The sequence below is a fragment of the Calypte anna genome, chromosome 23 (genome assembly GCF_003957555.1).
Source record: "Calypte anna isolate BGI_N300 chromosome 23, bCalAnn1_v1.p, whole genome shotgun sequence".
Classification (NCBI taxonomy): domain Eukaryota; kingdom Metazoa; phylum Chordata; class Aves; order Apodiformes; family Trochilidae; genus Calypte; species Calypte anna.
In genome coordinates, this window is record NC_044268.1 from 5,924,407 (window position 1) to 5,946,909 (window position 22,503).

At 45.6% G+C, this 22,503-nt stretch overlaps 1 protein-coding gene across 2 annotated transcripts in view; it reads left to right on the plus strand.

Moving 5' to 3' along the window:
- Positions 1-20,738, plus strand: part of EYA3 (EYA transcriptional coactivator and phosphatase 3) — a 42,376-nt gene extending 21,638 nt beyond the window's left edge. Inside the window, exons 7-19 of one of the 2 annotated variants that reach the window (XM_008496403.2) lie at positions 429-566; positions 5,568-5,650; positions 6,665-6,848; positions 8,473-8,612; positions 10,246-10,329; positions 10,925-11,014; positions 11,834-11,892; positions 13,216-13,376; positions 15,768-15,882; positions 16,329-16,450; positions 16,719-16,819; positions 17,564-18,696; positions 18,918-20,738. In XM_008496403.2, the coding sequence (XP_008494625.2) occupies positions 429-566; positions 5,568-5,650; positions 6,665-6,848; positions 8,473-8,612; positions 10,246-10,329; positions 10,925-11,014; positions 11,834-11,892; positions 13,216-13,376; positions 15,768-15,882; positions 16,329-16,450; positions 16,719-16,819; positions 17,564-17,644 (1,358 nt within the window). In that variant the 3' untranslated portion in view covers positions 17,645-18,696; positions 18,918-20,738. The remainder of the gene's footprint in view (positions 1-428; positions 567-5,567; positions 5,651-6,664; positions 6,849-8,472; positions 8,613-10,245; positions 10,330-10,924; positions 11,015-11,833; positions 11,893-13,215; positions 13,377-15,767; positions 15,883-16,328; positions 16,451-16,718; positions 16,820-17,563; positions 18,697-18,917) is intronic. The other variant, XM_008496404.2, reaches the window with a different exon arrangement.
- Positions 20,739-22,503: the final 1,765 nt, after the last annotated feature.

A 22,503-nucleotide genomic window follows, 5' to 3' on the forward strand; every position in this document is an offset into this window, starting at 1 on the left:
ACTGGCTTGTAGCTTGTTTTAAAATATGCAACCCAAAGCCCAGTGAAGCAGTGGAAGCTTTGACCTTGACCTTCATATATACCAATTTCAGCCTCCCTGTGTAATAGCTGAGATCATTTGCAGTTCTAGGCACTGGTAGTTCCTGTATACTCCTGTGGCAATGTATCTTACTGTGACACTAACAGATTTTTAGTTGAAAGCTTTGGAAATTAGTCTTGTTGGTGCCTTTAATTTTCTCTTTTTCAGCCAGTTTTATCAGCAGCTCTAATCCATGCACAGCCTGACAATCAGCACTTGCTATTGCAGAAATTAAACATTTTCCATGTGTGATTTGTTATTTGCTTTTGCAAAAATCTTAATCTGTGGTAGCAGCATGCTGTTTGGTCCCAGCATATTTGTTTGTAACTGGTCCAATTTATCTGATTCAGGTGCACTGTGGCCAGGTATGAAACCTGAAAGTGGTTTAATTCAGACTCCATCTACAAGTCAGCACAGTGTTCTTACCTGCACTACAGGGTTAACCACAAGCCAGCCCAGCCCAGCACATTATTCTTATTCCATTGAAGGTAACTTGGCATGGTTTTTTATCTGCATCTCTCTACACCTAATTGAGTCCAGATCCCAGAAATAGAGAGGCTTGCACGTGTGTTCTTAGTTTGTGCATGGTCCTTCATGCTTTCCCTTTTTTCTCTGTGTGTGTTTGTGTTTAGTTTTGTATTTGCTACAGACCTCTGTATGCACCAGGCTGGCTTGTTGGTGCCATGCTGATGGACTTAACAGGGTGAAGAGCAAATGGGGAGAGGAAATTAAATGTATTCTTGCATGCCTTTATTGGGAAAGCTCTTGCAGCTTAAGCTTTCTGTTGGTGATCTTTAGCTGGATGTCAGGAAATACCCTGACACTGGATTTTAATGTCTTTTTTTTTTTAAAGTTCCTTCTTGGGGTAGGTGGCTTTTATTTATTATACACACCAGCTTGGTAGATCTGCTAGAAAGTGAGTTTCTCAGTATAAAACTTCTCTGCCAATGTTCCAACTGAAAGTGCCACATCCAAGAAACCAGGTGCTGAATTTCACCAAAGAATTTATAGGAGTAAATGTGCCACTTAGTTCAATAATATAATACTGTTGTTTATGGAAAACATGTGCAAATTGATACTTTTTTGCTAGGCAGGATTTTTGCCATTTGTATTTGTGTGGTGACTTGTGAAAATTTGTCTCTATAGTTTCTGAAAATCACTTCAGTAATTTTTAATCTACTTCTTGTGTGATATTTTCATAGAATGATTCAGGGACCTCATGAGGTCTTTATTTCAACCTCCTGATTAGAGTTGACACTGAATTCAGAACAGGGCTTTATCCACTTGGGTCTCAAAAACCTCTGAGGGTGGAGTTTTTACCAATTCTAGTGCCTGTCATGGTGAAATATTTTTGTCAGCTCAGAGCATCCCCTCTTTCACATCATCACTTCTCCTGCTGAGCACCTGAAAAAAGATCCTGGCTCTGTCTTGTTGAGAACCTCCATGCAGGTACCAGCAGGTTGCTCTCAGGTCCCCCAAAGCCTTCTCCAGGCTGGACAATCCCACTGTCTCACAGGCCACATGCTCCAGGTGCTTGGCAGTTTTGATGGATCTCTGCCAGACCTGCTGAATTTTATCACCACTTTTCTTGCACTTGAGGCCCCAAACTGAATGTCGTATCCAGATGTTGGTCTAATGAGTTCCAAGTAAAGGGGAATAACTCTTAAAATTGGCAATAAGTGGGGGTTTAGCATATCTTTCACTGACAGGAAGGCCCTGCAGTATGTCATGGTACTTGCTCAGCTTGGGTCAGTATGGCAGTAAAGTTTATTTATGGCCCAGGGTAATGTTTATCCCTAATTTACTTTTTATGTTCATAACACAAATAATACTGCACTGAAGGTGCTACCTTCCTGCAAACATAACTCTCCTCTAGGTACTCCCACTACTGGAATGAATTATAGTGTCTTACAGCACCAACTTTAATTGCCAAGGTGCCTCAGATGAGCTTTTGCATAACATGATCCCTGACAAATTTCCCAGTGATGTACAAATGAGCATGGAGGTCCGTGGGAGATCAGTCTCCTGCTCTGCAGGAGGATTTTAGACTATTTGATCTGTGCTGCTGTGAGAATGTGTGATTTTAGCAGAGTTTTTCTTCATGCAGCTCTTTGAAAGTGAGAAAAAATACCTCAATTGTGTTGATTCCATGAAAGCAGAATGAAGACTCAATGCTGTGGAAGACTGTTCATCAAGGTGTTCTTATTGCAGCACTGGGCACACAGGGGATCACTCTTCTTATGTGCATGCTGATGTTAGCTGATTACGTAGGTTTTATACAGGTGTTTGTTTACATAGTTTTTATAAATATTCATACATTTCCCAAGAAATTATTAAAATATTCATAACTTTCCCTAGAACTCATCAGCTTAGGTTGCCACCCTTTTCATGACAGTCTTCAGGTGGTCTTGCTGGTCATTCTGTCATCTTAGTCCTTTGGATAACCTGCAGCATTTTAATTCCTTTTGTGGCAGTCCAGACCCCCCTAATTAGTTTTGCTCACTTTTGGCACTTCTGCAGACTGCAGCAGCCTTGAGACATCCCATAAGTTGCTCTCAGTGTAGAGTTTTCCATATTAACTACATTCCATTATAACACATACCCTTGCCATGCACATATCTACCTATGTTAGTCAGCTAGTAAATAGCCATTAGGCTCCATTAAACTATTGCTTATGCATTTCTTTAAACTACTACTTTTATTTCTGTAAACTACTGCTTCAGTGGCAATGCTATCACTTTTTTTGAAAATGTTTTGCAAACAGGCAGGAATCTCTTCCTTTTTTGGATTTTGTGTTTCCTTTTCATGAAATTAGCAAGCAGACTGCTGAGAGGTCAGGTCAGTACTTGGGCTGGTGCAAGGGTGGAGAGCAGGAGCTGGAAGGACAGACAGAGTTAGTACTCTCTTGAAAATCTCTTTTCTTTCCAGCAGTAGGGTAACTCAGAGCCATGTGGTGCTGCTGTCCCATGAGAGGTCTCAGTGCATGGATGTGGTTTAATTTGCAAGTGCTGGTCTGAAGTAATTAATATTTGAGCCCTGGTAAATGGATGCACTTAGTGCCTGAGAATTCTGCTTTTTGCACTCACCTGAGCTATGGCCATGGTGGTTGGTCCATCTGAGGAGCACTTGGAAACACTGGGAACGATGTGGAAGGAATGACTGGTTCTTGCCTTGCCTCTTCTTTCCCCATGAGAGCAAAGCAGCCAAATGGAACATAACATGCATTAATTGTGATTTCCCTTCCCAGCACATTGAGCATGTTGAAACATCTTTGAAAGCAACTGAAGCAAAACCTAATGGGACGAATGTGGCAGGGATCTAAGGTCTGAGGATGACATCTGGAAGTCAGGGAGAAAGAGGAGAAGAGGAGTCAAGGCAGCTTCAAGGCAACACTTGTGTTTGCTGATCTTTTAAACCTGAGACCATGAAGTGGTCCTGTTTGGCATGTCCATATCTAACATTTTTCCATGGTATTGGCCCATTCACAGGTAAAGGGAACCACAGTGCAGGAGGAACCGGTTAATTAGTGTACTGGAAGCTCTTTGTAAAGATCCAATGTGTAACTGTGTAGATAAAGGGTAATTTAAAAAGAAATGTTGGAAGGAGACCAGAGTAAAGATAAGCAATGAATTTCATATGAGGGAAGGGAATTGGTGTTTTTACCAGAATCCCAGCTCTTGAAATCTTTTTTTCTGTGATTTCTTGACTTTTGTTATCTATCTCAGTGGAGAAGCAGCCTCTTCAGAGATGAGAATTTTCTGTGTGCTGTCCATGATAGTCTTGAGAGGGATGGTAGAATAATCTGTCTCCTAGATAGTTCATCTCATCAGGCTTCACATCAGGTTTGTTCTGCATCAACACAGATCTTTTCTGGAGAGCTGCTCTTTGCAGTGCCCTAAAAATTGACATATTCTTAAGGTAATAACAGCCTTTGATCATTTCTGTAGCATGTATAGTTGGAAGGAGTTTTATTTGGACAAATACCCCTGTTCTTTAGCTCATGTGGAGTATCTGTGACAGGTACCTTAACTCTCACAGCTGCACTTCTAGTAGTTGCATAGCTACTGTAGGTGCTTGAGTATATTCATCACTATTATTGCTGTTCAGTGCAGCCTTTTTTTCCTTTTTCTGAATTTCCCACCAAAATTCTCTCCCATCTGTTTTTGAACACTGCTGCTCCCATCTACGGGGGTATTCCCAGGGACTGATTACTTCATTTCTGCTTCTGGAGAGATGCCACTCTTCACATTCCTCATGTCTTGTAAATACTGTGTATTTCTGAACCTCTTTTAAGAGAAATTTCTTTTGGTTTTCATCTTTTTTGAGTCATATTTTGGAACCATTCCTCTTCCCAGGAGCAGTTCACCAGCTGCTATCTGTGCTTGAAACATACATTGATTAAGACTTCATGATGGGGGCTGTTTCCCTGGGACAGAAAGACTGAAGCCTTCAGAAGTCTGAGTTCTTCAGTCTTTGGGTGTTATCTGCAGAAAGTGAGGGCTTTTCTCAGAATGTTGGCAAAGTAGGAAATACTGTAGATTTCTGCAAGTCTTTTTGTAAGCATCGTATACAAGTGAGTTTTGTGTTTGTTTATCTGAAGAAAGAAGGTTCAGCAAAACAAAATATTCCTTGGTAGCACCTGATTTAGTACCTCACACTGATTTCTTTGTTCATTTTCCTGAGGGTCCCAAAACCCCATGTGGAGCAATGTTTAATGAAGTGGCCCTGTGGCTGTAAAACCACAGAATCTGCTAAATGGGTTGTGTTTCCAGGAGGTGCTGTAGCAGCCTCTTCTGTGTTTTGGAAGAACTGAATGCAGTGACATAAATGATGTTAAACATCTTAAAATCATAATAACAACTACATGTCTCTAATAATTTGTCCTACAAGCTGCTGACAAAGTATTTCTGGATTCATTCAAAAAACAGTTGTAGTCTTACAGGACTATGGGGAGATCCATTAGCTTTCTCCTGTAGAAAGAACCCTTTTTATGCAGTTTGAAATATTTGTACTGTTTCCTTATTATTTTTTGTCTAATTAAACTAAATACACAAAGTACAGTGCAGGGATTTTTATCAGAGATGATTTAAATGCATTTGGATGCATTTTACTGATTTATTCTGAGTAATTTTCAACTACTACTAATTGACCATCATAATGTGATTTCTGTAATCCCAAACATTTTTACTTAAGATATGAAACTTTTAAAATTATATTCCAATTCCTTAGGAGGCATGGGGAGAAAAGGTTTCTGAAACATTTGAAAGTACTGGTTTTAAACGTATGCTAGCTCTCCTTCCCTGTAAACCCCACTGAAATGTAACTGGTTTCCAACCACCCCAACTCTGTTTTGGCTGTTACAAGCAGAGTGCTACTAGAAGCACAAATGCTTGCAGGTAATCCTAGAAAGTACTCATTTCACAGCTTGGATTGGTCTCATTTCTTGTGCTTTTCTAGAAGCATTTAATGCAGTAATTCTTAATTTTCAGCATCAACTACCAATGCTAGTCCAGTCTCTACATCCTCAACCGTTGTCAATATTTCCACGTCAGCAGTAGCCAGCATCTCACAGGTAAGACTTCTTCCTTGTTATATTTACATGCAGCATCTGCTTCACCTTTGTTTAACTCAGAACTAAGAAGGGAAGACCAAATATTTGCTTTGCTTCAAAGAGAACACAATGGGCATTAGAGTTGTAGGACTCAGAATGTAACTCAACAGTCAGCAAAACAACTCTTGCTGTCTCTTTGACCATGAAGCTTTTCCCTTTGGCCTTGGCAACAAACTCATCTGTTCAAAGCTGTTTCCTTGTCTGCAGATTGTGTGGGGAATCTTAAAACAGGGTGATGAGACCTCTGCAAGAGAGATGGTGGAGAAGAAACAATAGATCTATTGTGAGAACCAAACCTACAAGGAGTATTATAGGTGGATGTTTTTCAAAAGCCTTTGTTCTCCCTCAGCAAGAAAAGGAAAATAGATCCTACACAAAGAAATAAACCCAAACATAAATCAAATTCAAAAAGCCCTGTAGGTAGCACAGAGCCCTTCTCCCTGACTGAGCTGCTGTAATACCATAACCACTGTTGGTGGTTAACTGCCATCCTAAATATTTGGAAGTACAAAGGAACCCTGCAATGTCACAACTTTGAAGAAAGGGCACATAGAAGTGGGGAAGATGCAATGGGTGCACAAAAATACATGTACACTTAGGCTGTTGTGTCTTAATGTTTCTTTCATTAATATAAACTTGCTTGGAGCTGCAAGGGGAAAAAAGATTTTCTTTCAATAGTGCAGACCAAGGTACCAGGCTCACAAATCCAGATTGCTCTTTGAGGGGACTGGGAGTGCACAGTGTGCCAGAAGAGTGTGAAGTGACATTTGGGTCACTGCTTTCACAGAGGCACAGGAAAGTCAGATCTCTCAGCCCTTTTTGGGGATGTCTTACATCTGCAGAAAGGAACAGCATGAAGTCAGGCTCTGCTCTTGCTGGGATTTCTCTTTAGCAGGCATATTCTAGCATAAAAGTCATCAATATAGTGTTTTCTGAAGGAAGGGTCTTGTCACAACTAATTCTTTCCTCTAACAGGAATATCCTACCTACACAATCCTTGGCCAGAGTCAGTACCAGAGCTGTTACCCCACTCCTGGCTTTGGAGTCATAGCACCAGCAGACAGCAGCACAGAGAGCACTGCAATTGCAGCATCCACCTACCCACCAGAGAAACCAAACCCCACGGTGCCTACACGGACAGTGCAGAGACATTCCTCAGGTAATGGCTGCATCTTTAACAAGGTGGTTGCAAAACTCCTGTGCCAGCACAGTGTGCAGACACAGGGAAAACTTCTTTCCAAAGTGTAATTACAGCACCTCTGAGTGCTCTCCTGGACAGACATTGGCATTCCACTGTCAGATTGGTTTCACTGATGTGCTCAGTCTTATGGTGGGCCAGCCAAAATTACATATTGGAAGTCTTACACTGCAATAGATCAGGAGACACCTACCACATGCTCTGAATGCCCTAGGGAGAGGGAATTCCAGGGGTAAATGGAAGAGTTGCCAACAGCAGCTCCAGGGACCACTGATTCTGTCATATGTCTGGGCTGGGTGTTCACTTGTGCTACAGGACAGCTGATGATACCCAGTCTCAGTACCTCCTGCTAGCACTTTCCCTCCTGCATGCAGGTCTGCAGATTAGAATCATAGAACCATGTCAGGTTAGAAAAGATCCTTGGGATCATAGAGTCCAACCATCTGTCAATCCCTACTCTACAAAGTTCTCCCCTAAACCATATCCCTAACCACATTTATTTAACCCTTAAACACATCCAGGGATGGTGACTCCACCATCCCTGGGCAGCCTATTCCAGTGTCTGACCACTTTTTCTGTGAAAATGTTTTTCCTATGTCCAGTCTAAACCTACCCTGCTGCAGCTTGGGTCCATTCCCTCTTGATCTATTGCTAATTACCTGTGAGAAGAGACCAGCACCAGCCTCTCTCCAGTTTCCTTTCAGGTAGTTACAGAGAGTGATGAGGTTTCCCCTCAGCCTCCTCTTCCTCATACTAAACAGTCCCAGCTCCTTCAATCACTCTTCATAAGATTTATTCTTCAGGCCCTTCACCACCTTTGTTGCCCTCCTCTGCACTTGCTCCAGCACCTCAAGACCTCCCTTATCCTGAGGTGCCCAAAACTGGACACAGTACTCAAGGTACCCTGTGCCTCCAGGACCAAGATAATCTCTTTTTCTTCACTAATTCTTTGGAAGCCCAGTGGACCTGTGGTCTGAGTCTGTCTGTCTCACAATTAGCACACTGTGGATCTGTCATTAACACCTCTGGATAATTTGGTGCTCTGGCTGTTGTTTCAGTGTGGGTAAAAGGTTTGGAGCCACACAGGAGGGAGTGGTGTACACAGAGGTGGAAACACCATGAGCTGTGTAGTGCAGTGTGACACAACAAGCTTTGACTAGTGCAGGAAATCTGAGCTGGAGAGACACTGTTAAATCCTTTCCTTTGTACACTCATTCCAGACCAAGGGTTTCTGATGCTCTCTTAAGTAGAATTAAAAGAAACAAATGAGTAATAAAGCAGTTCAAGGGCAGTGAGACACCTGAGGGGTAATAGACTATAGGATGGAGGGTGCTCTGTCTTTGGGGTTGTATTACAGGCAGAGTGCTGTAGCTCAGTCCTGCTGGGCTGAATTGAAACAGAGCTGTCCTGAAACAACAGGACAAAGAAATCATGTTTCATGTTCTTATAAGGGTTCAGCTACTTCTGCCTCAAGATAATACCTTATGCTTTGCTAAGGAGGTTTGTCGCCAAATGCTGTAATCTTTATGTTGGTGTTTGTTTTGATATGTGAAGGGGTAAGAGCTGTGTGATTTCTTTCTTCTAGGAGATGCATCCACAAGTCCATCATTATCAAGACCAACAGCAAGTAAAGAGCTAGACGAGCAGGCAAGAAAAAACATGCCTGGGAAGAACAGGGGTAAGAGGAAAGCAGATACCTCCTCCTCCCAGGACAGTGAACTGGAGGTAAGTAGTAATCTTGTTTTATACAGGTAATGTTGCAGAACAGTGCAGTGATAAAAGTCCTCTTTCATTCTGTCTCTAGTGGTAGTGGGGCATCTACCACTTCTCTGGGCAACCTGGGCCAGTGTTTTGCCATCCTCATTGCAAAAAATTTCTTCTTTACATTTTTTCTGGATCTCCCCTCTTTCAGTTTACCATTACCCCTTATGCTATTGCTGTGGGCCCTGCTGAAAATTCTGTTTCCATCACTCATATAAGCTCCTTTTATATATTGAAAAAACACAACAAGTTCTTCCCAGAATCTCTTCCTCTTCAGGCTTAACAACTGCAACTCATTCAGCCTTTCCTCACAGGAGAGCTGTTCCACCCCTCTAATAATTTTTGTGGCTCTCCTCTGGACACACTCCAACAGGTCTGTGTCCTTCCTCTACTGAGAGTGTATCTGGGAAGTTCCTATGACCTGTGTTACTTCAGAACTGTCCCAAATGAGTTCTTAACAATCATCACTTAAACATGTGTTGGAATCATTGTGGTGTCAATGAAGGAGACATCTGGGTCTGTACTACAGCCTCCTGCTCAGAGCCATGGCTTTGTCTAGCTGTGTCTTGAGAACCTCCAAGGATGGAGATCCTGTACCTGTCTAGTCATCTCTCCCAGGACTGCAACATCTATCTGGGAAAGGAGGTTTTGTGTCTCCATCTGGAATCTCACAAGCTGCAAATTTACCCTTCTTTTTCCATGGCAATTTTCCTCCTGTCAATATTGAGAAGACTTTGTCTCCATCATCTGTGAGGTTCCTTTCAATGATTTGTGGTCAGCTTTAGATCACCCTTAGTCTCCTCTTTGCTGACATAAACCACCACAGCTCCCACAGCCTCTCCACAGCTATCTTGGCAGCCTTTTGCTGGCAACTCTCTGGTTTCCTCACATACCTCTGGAACTGGGGATGCAAACTAGGGTGACCTCCCCAGTGCCAGGCAGGGTGAGACAGCATCTTCCTTCTCTCAGGTAGGCACGGATAGAAGGCAGTGTTCTCCAGCACAGTTTACCTTACCCACAGAGAGCATTTCTGTCTCATGCTGTGTGTGGTGCCCACCCTCCAGTCCCTTCCAGTCTGGACCAGTGTGAGGGGATATTCTACCACACATGCAGCATCTGCAGTTGTTGAGCTTCTCGTAGTCCTGTTGGCCAAGTTCTCAAGCTTATCAAAGTCCTTCTGTACTGAAACCCTGTTGTTCCTCATGGTGTCCAGTCCCCCTTACTTAACATAACAAAGGTGTCTCTAATAAACACCAAGGTCATTTACTGATGTTCTCCAGATCACAAATTTCTATAGCACTCACAAAATTCATTAGCACTCTAAGTATTTGCTTTTATAGTTACAAAAGCAAAAGAAGTTTGGCCAAGAGAGCCTTACTCTGAGCATATAGTTGCACTGTAGCAGGCTATAAACTCCACGGCACTAAACTGAAAGAGTTTAATTTATGCTGTGTTCAGCACTGAAGATTAATACTCCTGTTCATTTGTGTTAAAAACACACTACAGCTAACCACAAAACTAACCCTAAAACTTGCTCCTTTATTGTAGCTCAGTGTTGGAATACCTCAGTTCTAACCTGCTTTTATTCTCTACTCAGCGAGTGTTTCTCTGGGACCTGGATGAGACCATCATAATCTTCCATTCACTTCTCACAGGGTCTTATGCTCAAAAATATGGCAAGGTAAGATGGTCTGTTCTGTGGAATTAAAATTGTGTCCATCATGAGGAATTAAATGTTTATCTTTGGAAAAGGAGTAGGAAATTGTATGTTGTCTTAAATGTGTAAAGTGATACTTTTAACCTGATGGGAGTCTGGGGTGTGAAAGAGCATGAATTTTGGCTTTATACAGAGGTAGGATATGGTCACCACAAACACTTCCCTTCTAACAATAGAAGTCTTGAAATATCAAACTTTTTATCATCATCATTGGTAGTTATGGAGATCATAACACATAGTAAAGGAGGTATTTTTTTCTCCTTCAAGTATATTGAAGACTTTTGAATGTTTTGTGTTGCCTCTGAAAATGTGTCAGTCTGTGCAGCACTAAAATCTTATATTTTGGATCAATAAATTACCAGCATGTGAATTTAGTAATTTTCTTTTTAATTGAGTTGTTTAAAATATTTGGGTAGTTCTCAGCATTGAATGCAGATAGAATTAAATCAAGCTTGAAATACAGTGGGACCTCTTTCAATGTAACTGATGAAAGGTTTATCACAATTTACTTCTACCCATAACCACAGTGAATTTACATTTTATCTCTTTGTTTTGCCAGGACCCAACACTAGTGATTGGCTCAGGTCTGTCAATGGAGGAGATGATTTTTGAAGTAGCTGATACTCACTTGTTTTTCAATGACTTGGAGGTACATGACAAATGTTTTTGAAAGGCAAAACTCCACGTCTCCTGGTTGGAATTTCACTGCACTGTTTGTGAGGGCTGTTGTGCTTCAGAGCTGATTAATGCTGAAACATAAGTCTGGCAAAACTGGAGTGGTTTGGGCACAACCAAATCAGGGGGGTGCTTTTTTTCTCTGAGAGAGGCATTCTGCAGACTCCTAGAGCAATCTTAGCTCTTTGATGGGTTTCTACTTGACCCTGTATGAATAAAAAGAGTGATGTCTGCTTCGTCTTGTATGTGTGTTCTGGACTGGTAAGCACTGATGCATTTCCCTGACTGTCAGTCCTCAAGGGGCTTTGACTAAGCCAAGGATGAAGTACAACTCCTGCATCTCAGGGCTCATGCTGTCAGTGATAGTGTTTACCACTGTGTTGATGAAATATAAAATCAGTACTTGATCTGATAATGTGGTTTGGGGGTATTTTTTACTTTGTTTTGGTTTTGTGAAATGGCAAAAGGGTTTCAAATTAGAAGTGAGTTTTGAGTCCAACCTCTTCGGTGAGTGTTGAAGTTCCTTTTTTGCAGACAACTTGAAATGCTGTAGACAAATGCTTTTTTTAGACTCTTTGGTACTTAAATTCCAGTCTTGGCAAGGACCTGTAGGTGCTGAGAAGTAAAACCTAGTCCTGGAAGACAAAGCCAATGGAAGCTTTGTACAGGTTTGTGAAGGCAGTGTGGCATGATCTGTTGCTCTAGGGAAATGTGAGGAGATTGTTTAATATCACACTTTGTTTAACCTGCACATTTCAGTATGACTGCAGTGTGACTGTTTTTTTTTTAACAGGAATGTGACCAGGTACACATAGAAGATGTGGCATCTGATGACAATGGCCAAGATTTAAGGTGGTGTACTGATAAATTCATCAAATGTGTAGCTGATATAATTTGCTTTTTGTGTGAACTTTGAACCCAGATGGGTTTATGGCATGGAGGTCAGCATTGTGCAGGGGATTGTCATGGCTGGGACAGTGACAGCTGGGCAGTGACAAATGCTCTCTGGTACTCACACTTCTATCCCGGAGGGAAGAAGGGAATAAGGGAGAAAGACTTTAGAGTTGAAAAACCCTGAGTAAGTAGAAGGTGACCTGTGTTGGTAAATGCTGCCCTTCCCTGGTCAGGAAATGGGGAAGAGCAGCAGTGGCAGGAACCAGGCAGTACTAGGAAGGCCTTAACCCATCTAGCACACCAGCCAGAGAAAGTCCCACAGAGGGCTCTCTTGGAGCCATTTTATACTGAGCACCATGGGAAGGAATAGTGGGATTGGTTCATTTAGGTCCCAACCTCCCATAGGCTCAGCTGCTCCTCATTATAGGACAACATCAACCTCCTGGCACTTGCTGGTGCTGTCCCTGGGAGGGTTTTTCTATCCTGGTCCTCTCAAAACAGGACAGGATGAAACTTGGCAAAAACTCTTTGTTTGCTGGGTGCTATTTCTCTGAAGACCTATGAATTATTTAAGACCTTTTAGAGTTGTAATGGGAATTATGTTGTCCACCATTGAGTGTTGCCTATGTGCTGAATGACATGTTATGAGTGGACAACCAACAGTCCAAGCTTCAGTCTTGACCTCTGGAAGGCTTCCTGTGGTTGACATTCCCCTGTGAGCTGATTGTGTACACACTATCAGATGGGGTGAGGGTAGGCTTTCTGCTCCACTAATGAAAGGAACTGACTCAAGAAAAGGTTTGAGAAGTGCTTATCTGTCATGGAGAATGAAATACAGGATAAATGGTGAAGGAGGACCTGCTTTGTGCAGTCACAGTCTGGTAAAGCAGCTCATGTCCTTCTGGAGCTGCAGCTGTAAAGATGCAGATGTTATATTTGGAAAACACTCTGCTGGGGTTTATCACTGCAGAAGGAGCAGTGGGGAGGTTGCTCTGTGCCACAGAGGAGTGAGCAGTCAAAGAGCAAAGGAAGGTTTTGCAGTGAAGGGTGTGAAAGAAGAGTTAAGTCAGTACATTTCAGTACAGCAGTTCAGAGCATGCAGCAGATGTAGCTGGTGTCTGTTGCCTGTAGCAGCAGTCTCTGCTGTTGGGTGGTTGTGCAGAATCCCTCTCTGAGGTGCTCTCCCAGCTGCTGCCAGAGCTGAAGTCTGCAGCCCCACCAGAAAAGCTGCAGTGATTCTGCTGCTGTGGCACACTTAACAGATCTGCTTTTCTGAAACAGCAACTACAATTTCTTCACGGATGGCTTCAATGGGTCTGGCACTAATGCAAACCACAGCTCCTCAGCTGGTGTCCAGGGGGGAGTGGACTGGATGAGAAAGCTGGCGTTCCGGTACCGCCGGGTACGAGAGACCTATGACAAATACAAAACTAATGTTGGAGGTGAGTGTTCACCCACACCACTATCACACTAAACAGAGTCTGTGGTGCAAGACTCTGTCCTTCCTCAGAGTTTTTGCTTTCTTAAATCTTAGGTTGTGGAAAGTAACCATTCTCCTAGTGCTAAATGGGATCAAATCTCCATGGAGTCTTCCAAAACTGAATGGCCACCAGAGCAGTCTGTGAGTTAACATGTGGCTAGAGGAGGTCAGTTACTCCTGTATCCAAGAGAATCACAGAATTCTGTTCTTGGTTGGAAAAGGCCTTCAAGATCAGAGAGTCCAGTTATTAACCTAACCCTGAGAAGTCCTTAACTGAGCCATATCACTATGTACTATGTCTGTAGGACTCTCAAATACCTCCAGGGATGGTGACTGCACCTGGGCAGCCTGTTCCAATGTCTGATAACCCTTTCAGTGAAGAAATTCTATCTAATCCAATCTAAACCTCCCCTGGTGAAACTTGAAGCCATTACCTCTTATCCTATGGCTTGAAACTTCATTGAACAGAACAATCCCCACCTCTTTACAGCCTCCTTTCAGGTAGCTGCAGAGAGTGGTAAGGTCTCCCCTCAGCCTTCTCTTCTCCAGCCTAAACATCCCCAGCTCCCTCAGCCACTCCTCCAAGCCTTGTGCTCCAAACCATTCCCTTTGGACACACTACAGCACCTCAGTGTCCTTCCTGTGGCAAGGGCCCAGAACTGCAGCCTCAGCAGTGCTGAGTACAGGTGTGAGATCACCCTGGTCCTGCTGGCCACACTGCTCCTGATGCAGGCCAGGATGGAGCTGGCCACCTGGGCACACTGCTGGCTCATGTTCGGCTGTCAGTCAGCACCCCCAGGTTCCTCTCTGCTGGGCAGCTCTCCAGACACTCCTCCCCAAGCCTGTAGTGCTGCTGGGACCCAAGTCCAGGACCCAACATTTGGCCTCAGTGAAACTCACACTATTTGCCTTGGCCCATCCATCAAGCCTGTCCAGATCCCTGTGCAGAGCCTCCCTACCCACAGGCAGATCAACACTTCCACCCAGCTTAGTGTTGTCTGCAAGTTTACTAAGCGTACACTCTATCTCCTCATCCACATCATTGATAAAGATGTTAAAGAGGAACAGCCCCAGTATTGAGCCACCTGTGAGTGGCCACCAACTGGATTTAACTCCATGGACCACAGCTCTTTGGGCTTGGCCATCTAACCAGTCTTTAACCCAGCAAGGCATGTGTCCATCCCAGCCATGAGCAGCCAGTTTCTCAAGCAGAATGCTGTGGGGAAGTGATGCTGTGGTTGTGTAAAGTCAAGACAGACAACATCCACAGCCTTTCCTTCATGCAATGTGTCACCTTTTCATGGAAGGTGACAAGCTGTGTCAAAGCTGTGTCAGAACCTGCCTTTCATAAAACTATGGGCCTGATCACCCGATTATCCTGCATGTATAATAGTGCTCAGGATGATCTGCTCCATCAGCTTCCCCAGGACTGAAGTCAAGCTGAGGGACGTGTGATTTCCCAAATCATCCTTCCATCCCTTCTTATCTCTGGGTGTCACACTGACTGCCAGTCTGTTGGTACCTCCCCAGTCAGCCAGGGCTGCTGATCAGTGATGGAAAGTGGCTTGGTAGGCACCCCTGGGTGTATCCCCCTCAGCCCCATAGACCTGTGTGGTGCAGCAAATCACTGCCCTGGATTTTGGGGGTGTCATTCTGCTCCCTTCTCCTAGTTTGAGGGGCCAGGTTCCCTCCCTGATGTATTAACAAAGACTGAGGCAAAGGTGGTGTTCAGCACATCAGCCTTTTCCTCATCCCTCCTTACCGTGGTTCCTCCTGCCTCTAATAGAAGGTGTAGGCTCTCCCTGGTCTTTCTTTTGCTAGTAATCTATTTGTAGAAATCTTTCTTGTCTTTTATGTCAGAAGCCAGATTAATTTCTATGTGGGCTTTGGACCTAATTTTCTCCCTGCACAGCCTCACAGCATCTTTGTAGTTGTTGTGGGTGGCCAGGCTCTTCTTCCAAAAACCATAAACTCTCCTTTTTCCCCTCAGTTGAAATAGAAAAGTTTCAGGAAGTCAGAGAGGGGGATTGTGCAAGTTCCTTCCCCTGCTCTCTGTGGCTTCAGACACCTGCTTTTGTGAGTGCTTTGTACAAGAGAAATGCTCTTTATTGCATGTATCCTGAGAAACAGCTTCAAATAATTGAAGTATTACCCAGTTCCCTGCACACCAGTGGGTGTCTGGGCTCATCTGTGTCACTGGAAGCTGCTTTCTCCTGTTTCCCCAAGACAGTCTCAGCTTTCAGATACCTTCAGTTCTGTGTTATTTATTGCAGAACAGGCAGCTGTTGAGTGATGGCTTGCTCTGTGTTAGACTTGCCAGCTCAGCTGGGAAAACGTGTTCCTTGCCTTCCAGGCCTCCTCAGCCCACAGAAGAGGGAGGAGCTGCAGCGACTGAGGACTGATATAGAAGTGCTAACAGATTCCTGGCTGGAAACTGCATTGAAATCCCTGCTACTCATACAGTCCAGGTATGGAAACTGGAAATGGGTGTACTTCTTTCTCAGCCCTTTCTCTCACTTAGATTTGCAGTTCTGCACGGCAGCTGTGTCCATATGCAGTATTTCTGCAATCTGTCACAGCAGTAGTCATTGCTGGGAGCTTTGTCACTGCTTTGTCCCTGAGAGGCAAGTGCAGGAACTCCTCTCTTTGGGATGTTTCTGCTACAACAGCTGTAATGTGGGGAAGTTCCCCACAGTAGGGCTGTGCTCATAAAATTACCTTTCTGCTGGAGAATCTCTGTCCAAAACAAAAAGCAAACAAACAAAAACCTCAAATCAAAATTTTGGCCTAAAAAGCCTCTACAAAGTAAGACAACAAAGCAGATGACACTTTGGAAAGCTGAGCAAGCTGCCCAGAGTTGCCCTCAGCATCACTGGCTGTAGACATGCTTTTACAAGTGTTTTTCTTCTTCTAGAAAAAACTGTGTGAACATCCTGATCACAACCACTCAACTGGTGCCAGCTCTTGCCAAAGTTCTCCTGTATGGATTGGGCGAGGTGTTCCCCATTGAAAATATTTATAGTGCTACCAAAATAGGTAAGAAGTCATGCTGAGTACTTGTCACTGAGGTGTCTGCTCTGGGTTAGCTGCAATTTTTACACAGAAAATACAGTTTTTGCAGCTGAGCAGCTGCTGTGGTCCATCTGGCTGTGTAATAGCAGTGGCTTCTGCCCTCACATGGTGAACTGGACATTACCTTCTTCCCAATAAGACAAAAAATGTTCCTGTACTGGGGAGAAGGGACCTGTTCAGCTTCTATTACTCTCTGGCCAAGGCTCATTATAGTGGAATTGTCTCCTGTCAGGTAAAGAGAGCTGTTTTGAGAGGATCGTGGCACGATTTGGGAAGAAAGTCACCTATGTGGTGATTGGAGATGGGCGTGATGAAGAGGTTGCAGCTAAGCAGGTGGGTGTCTGACTCTTCTGTGAGTTGATACAAATGGAAGTTACTTCAGAAGACTTTTTCTGCAGACTTTTTCCAGGGCTGAACTCTTCAGACCAGGGCTGCCAGGGGGAAAGTTTGCCTTTGATGCAAGAGATCTTTCACTGGGTTAAACAGGGGTTTTCTCTTGGGGGTTTAAAGTTTCTGGTTTACTGTTGTTTCAGATTGTGTATGATCTTGTCCCTATAAAACACTATCTTGATGTAGCATGTCTTGATCATAGCATGCAGCTATCAGTGAGATTTCTCATAAGCTCAGGTGGGGTCAGGGCTTGTTTGCCAGCAGACAGATCAATACCCAGCATTAGTCTGAATTAGTCTGAATTACACAGGAGGAGCAAAGAGTTTGATTGGGAGAGGCCTGAACAGGCTGTTCAGAAATGCTCATTAAAGGCAGCAAAGTGCACAGATTACTGTCAGGACATCTGCAGTCCTCACACTGTCTGCCAGAGTTCCCATCTCCTCAAGTTCCCTGGGGGGGCTTTCCTGGGTGGAGCAGCAGCTCTCAGCCAAAAGTGAGGGTGCAAAGCAGCCAGCAGTGTCATCAACCATCAGAAACAGATGTGCAGCTAAACAGGCTTCAGGTGCCAGTGTGCACAGGTCCTTCCTGAACATGACTTGCTGTATTGCACAGCCCTGCAGATGGACCTTGGCTGAGTCCACCTGGCTGTAAAATCACTGCACTAAACCTGTCCTCTCTCTGTTGCAGCACAACATGCCTTTCTGGAGGATCACAAATCATGCAGACCTCGTGTCCCTTCACCAAGCCCTTGAGTTAGACTTCCTGTAAGAAGCTGAAGCAGAGGTGGTGTGACTGCAGCCTCCTGCAAGCCCTCTCCATTGCTGGGGCAGCAGAAATCTCAGACTTTTGGGGACTCACTTTTCAGCTTGATGAAGAAAACATGCCTAATGCAAACTGTACAGTAGAACATGGCTCCAGGTCATTTCCTCAGGAGCACAGGCCCTGCCAGCTACAAAGGTGTCCTATAAAGGAGCATCAGACTCAGCAGAGCTGGAGCTTGTCTGAAGAAACTTGCAGGCACCAGCTGAATTCCTCTAGCAGGCAGTCTCCAAAGGGAGGGGGTGATACAACAGCAGAAGTGGTTGTAAGAGCTTTCTCCTTTCTATTCAGCTTAGTTGTAGAATCTAAGTAAACACAAATCCTTATTTTTGTAGAAAAATACTGGCAAAGCTGGACCTCCCTTGTCTCTCAAAGCCAAAAAGTTATGTTGGGTTTTTTTCATAGGAAATATTAATGAAAGTGTCAAAAATACCTCTATTGCTGTGAAATGTGTCCTCTCCCCTTCCCTGGGTGTTCAAAGCAGTTAATTTATTACAGTTTCCTTGTATTATTTCCTCAACGTGAGATTGGTGGAAAATAGAGAGATGGAAATATTTCTGGGATATATGGTTCTGTGGAAAGTGTTGGTGTTCTGAATTGATCCCAGTGGATTGTAGTCAATGTGTGCAGAAGCCCTGTTAACAGTAGGAGATCCATGGATTCCAGCTATCCACAGATCCCACAGATTTTACCTGTCAAGGAAAACAGAACTTTAGATAGAGCACAGTGCCACTGCAGACTGCTCAGATGAGAACAGGGTCCCCATCTGGACTAGGAATAACTTGAGAGAACTAAAAGCTCATGAATGTTACATAAAAGGTATGGTTATCAACCTTCACCTCTGATTTTGGGACTCCATTTGTGACAGTAAATTCCTTTTAGTAGAATCAGAGTAAATTTTCTTGTATTCTTCTTTGCATTAGCCTGTCTGCATAGTTTGAACCAAAACCCTTGTTAAGAGGGGCTTCATTTTCTAAGGCACTGTGACTTGGCTGTGTGGAGTGTAGTGAAATGAGGCAACCAGGTGCCACTAATTGCCAGGTAAGAGGCATGAGCTTGTGTTCAGCCCACCTGTGCCTGATTAAGGCCTTTTATTGGCCCCCTAATCCTGCTCATGCGCAGTGGGGTTCACCCTAATCAGGCACAGGTGAGCTGAACACAAGCTCATGCCCACTGCCTGGCAATGAGTGGCACCTGGTTGCCTCATTTCACTACAGTGGAGCACACTGGCCTTGGGGGTGATGGTTATACTGGTGTGAATGGTACCATCTCAGCAAGGAAGGGTGGAATCAGTGACCTGCAGTACCATCAGCCAGCAGGGCACTAGGTTTGTGGCAGGTCAGGCTGTGCTCAGTGGGATCTGCCTGCTCCCTGTGCCCCAGTGACACCAGATCAGCAGCTGCCTGGTGCTTCCTGCACAGAGGATGGGAATCTGCTGTGCCCCACCATGGGGAGCTGCACCCAGGGTCACCCTGCTGGGATCCACAGGGTCTGAAAGCAAGCTGCTTCAGGGAGGATGCTGACCCACACGGGCTGTGCCTGCAGAATGTGTTTGCTGCTTTCCTTTCGTGGCATTAATTACTGAGGAATAATTTCCATCAGTGCTGGGGAGCTGCTGGGCCAGCTTAGCACGTGCTCTGCTGTACCCTGAGAGTGTCAGTTCCTAGGCCACCATGGAGGAGGTGCCTAGAACCAAGGGCTTTGGATCCCCAGAGCTAAGGAACTGAACACAGAGCACTCTGTTTCACGTGTTCCTAGCTACAGTTTTGGCTTTAAAAAAAAAACAACAAACAAAAAACCAAGAAGAAAAACACACCAAAAAACCCCACAACAACCCAAAACATTAAAATCAGAGGAATTTCTTGTCCTTCAGAGGAATTCCTCTCCCTTCAAGGTGGCCACAGAAGTCAGGAGTGGCTTGCTTTCTATCCAGGTCCTTGGTTGGTGCTGGCCTTGTGCTCTGATCTCAGGTGGATGCTCTGGGTCTTTCCCCAGGAGCTCCCTGTTTGAGGAGCACCCTGGCTGTGGAGAAGCTGCTGCCTGTGAGCAACGTGGCCTCAGATCCTCTTAGAAAAACCTGAGGAGCCCATTGCTGCTCAGAGGAGGGGTTGTCCTTGTGCTGCACTGACAGCTGCTGTCCCAGCAGAGCCCCAGGCACAGGACAGGCTGTGCTGTGTGGTTGGAAGAGAAGCAGGAGCCCATGGGATGTTCTGCCCTCTGCCATGTACACAAGGTGCAGAGCTTAGGTGCATTACCAGGTGTTCCCACACAGCTAGGGAGGTGTCTGATGGTGTTTCACAGCAGAGTGGGCCCCGTGCAGGGCAGGCAGAGACACTACAGAGCTACAGCTCCATTACTGTTGGGCCCATGAAGAGCCCAGTTTGTCTGGGGTGCCTGGAAGGGGTCATTACTGTGTCAGCAGGAGCAGAGCTGGTAGGAAGTCACCCGTGCTGAGAAGCAGCCCCATTCCTCTGAGCATCTGAAATGTTACCAGATTAGGACATACCTGTAGTTGCAGAAGAGTCTGTGGGGGATCCTGAATCTCTCTGCAGGTCCCCAGTCCATTAAAAGCTCTCCTGTCAGTGGGCTCGGGAGATGTCCCAGCCTGGAGCCCATGTTGTACTCTGACTGGCTGAACTTTGGGATTAAAATCTGTGCCTTAACTTCCCACCATCTGGGATGGCTGAGCAGCCCCTTTGCTTCACTAACATCCCAAGCACCTTGGAGGAGAGCTGAGCTGGCCCATGGGGCAGCTGGGGTGTGTTTTGCCCAGGCCCATGCAGGGAGTGCTGGACCCAAGGTACCAAGCAGCCTGGCAGCTGGCTGGCTTTGCTTTGTGTGTGTTTATTTCAAAATGTTTTAAGGAAATGTTAAAATGTCTGGAAAATTTTAGCTGAATGTGGAACTCTTGCAGCCAGTGGCATTTCATACTGATATTTATACAATGTCGCCTTGAATGTGTGTAAAGTACTTTTATAACAGGAGGTTGATGGTACATTTCTGTGTTTGTTTAATAAAGGTTGACCTGGCTATTTTATTTTTTTCCTCTACTGGATGAATTTAAGATCTTTCCTGTCCCACATGGAAGGAACAGCATCTCTATCCATGTACTGATTTGTTTCTGTCTCTGTGCTCTCCCATTACCCCCAGACCTGGCTGTAGCTGAACTGGTGACAAACCTGCTGCCTGCAGGACATCCAGCACTGCCCTGGGCTGGGGCTGAGCCTGCCTGGGTGCTCTCTGCCTCCCCTCCAGCTTTGCTGCAGCCCACAGAGGCTTTAAAACCTTGCCTGATCTCTCATGTTTGCTGCCTCCAGGATCCCTGGGGGAATGTCTGTGGTGGCAGTGGTGGAAAAGCATCAGGACCCCTCAAGCAGCAGGAGCAGAGGGAGCCCCCAGCACTGCTGCTGCAGAGCCTTTGCCTGTTCGTGGTCTGTGTAATGGGAACTGACTTATGAACTGGAAAAAAATAAAGGCTTTATTTTCTATAGTCTCTGCTTCAGCCTGTTCTCTGACACGCTTGCAGTCAGTCCCTGTTCCTGGAGGGCCTGGGACATAATCCAGGGTGACAGTGCTGCCAGTTCCCATGCCAGAGACCCCATTCCGATGGAGTGTCCCATGGGAGCCAGCAGTGGAGCTGCCAGTCCCTGGGCAGGCACTGGGTGCCGGGCCAGGCTCACGCAAACTGTGCCCTTCCCAGGGGACAAGGAACAAGGAACCCTCCCCCCGCTGCTGCTCTGCCTGGGGTGTATCATGTCAGGCCAGCTGTGAAACCATCCTGTCAGCTACTCCAGCTGCATCCCCCTGCCCTCCCCACATCTGGGGTTCCCCTCTCCTGCTGGTGGGGTGGGCAGCAGGTGAGAGGAGAGGGCCAAGAGCTGACCCTGTGGGCAGCCAGGACCTTCTGTTTTTGGGGCTGAGACCCAAGCACCGAGGCAGGGGCAGCCCGGGCTGGGACGTGGCCCGGGGGGCCCAGCTGAGCCCTTTCCTGACCACAGCAACACCACACCTGGCTGAGAAATCAGGAACCAACTCCAGCTGTGTGCTGGCATCAGGAGCAGCACCTGAGTGGGGGTGAGGATGCCAGCACATGGACCCTGACATCTCCATCACAAGCCAGAAGCACTGAGCCACACTGTGACTGTACACCAGGACACAGCCACGGGGGAACCAGGGATCCCACAGCACTACTGAACCCTGTCAGTCCCACCCCACAAAAAGCATTTGCTGCTTGAAGGAGAAAAGTGACAGTCAGGGCCAGCAGCAAAGGGGTGACCTGACCTCCCCAGGCCCTGAGCCAAGCTTCAAGCATGACACCAGCTCTGCTCCCTCCTCAGCCTGGAGCAGGATGGGAAAGGCAGAAAGGGTCCTGACAAGTGTAAAAAAGCACAGAACCAATGTTTCTGTCCATGGAGAATTCACACTGCAATGTGCTTCCCCATTTCTGAATGGGGGGGTGGGGGGAGGGAAGCACTACCTCAAGGCAAGGGCACAGCAACCCCTACACCCACACCCTACAGTGTCACACAACACCCTCTCAGGGTGCAGGCAACTCACCACACCAGGCAGCTGCTCCCCCCAGCACAGGGCAGTCCTGGCCTCCTTCCCCCTCCCTCCCTGCTCATGGTGATAATGGGTGATCTTTGACCGTAACAGCAAAACAGGAGGAGGAAAAGCCTGGCTGGAACTACCAAGACCAGATAGGCCAATGAGGGAGCAATGAGGGAGCAGTATCTCCAGCCCCAGCACCAACCTCCCTAAGCAGCAGGAGGCACAGAAAAGGTATCAAGAGAACAAACCTTTGAGAG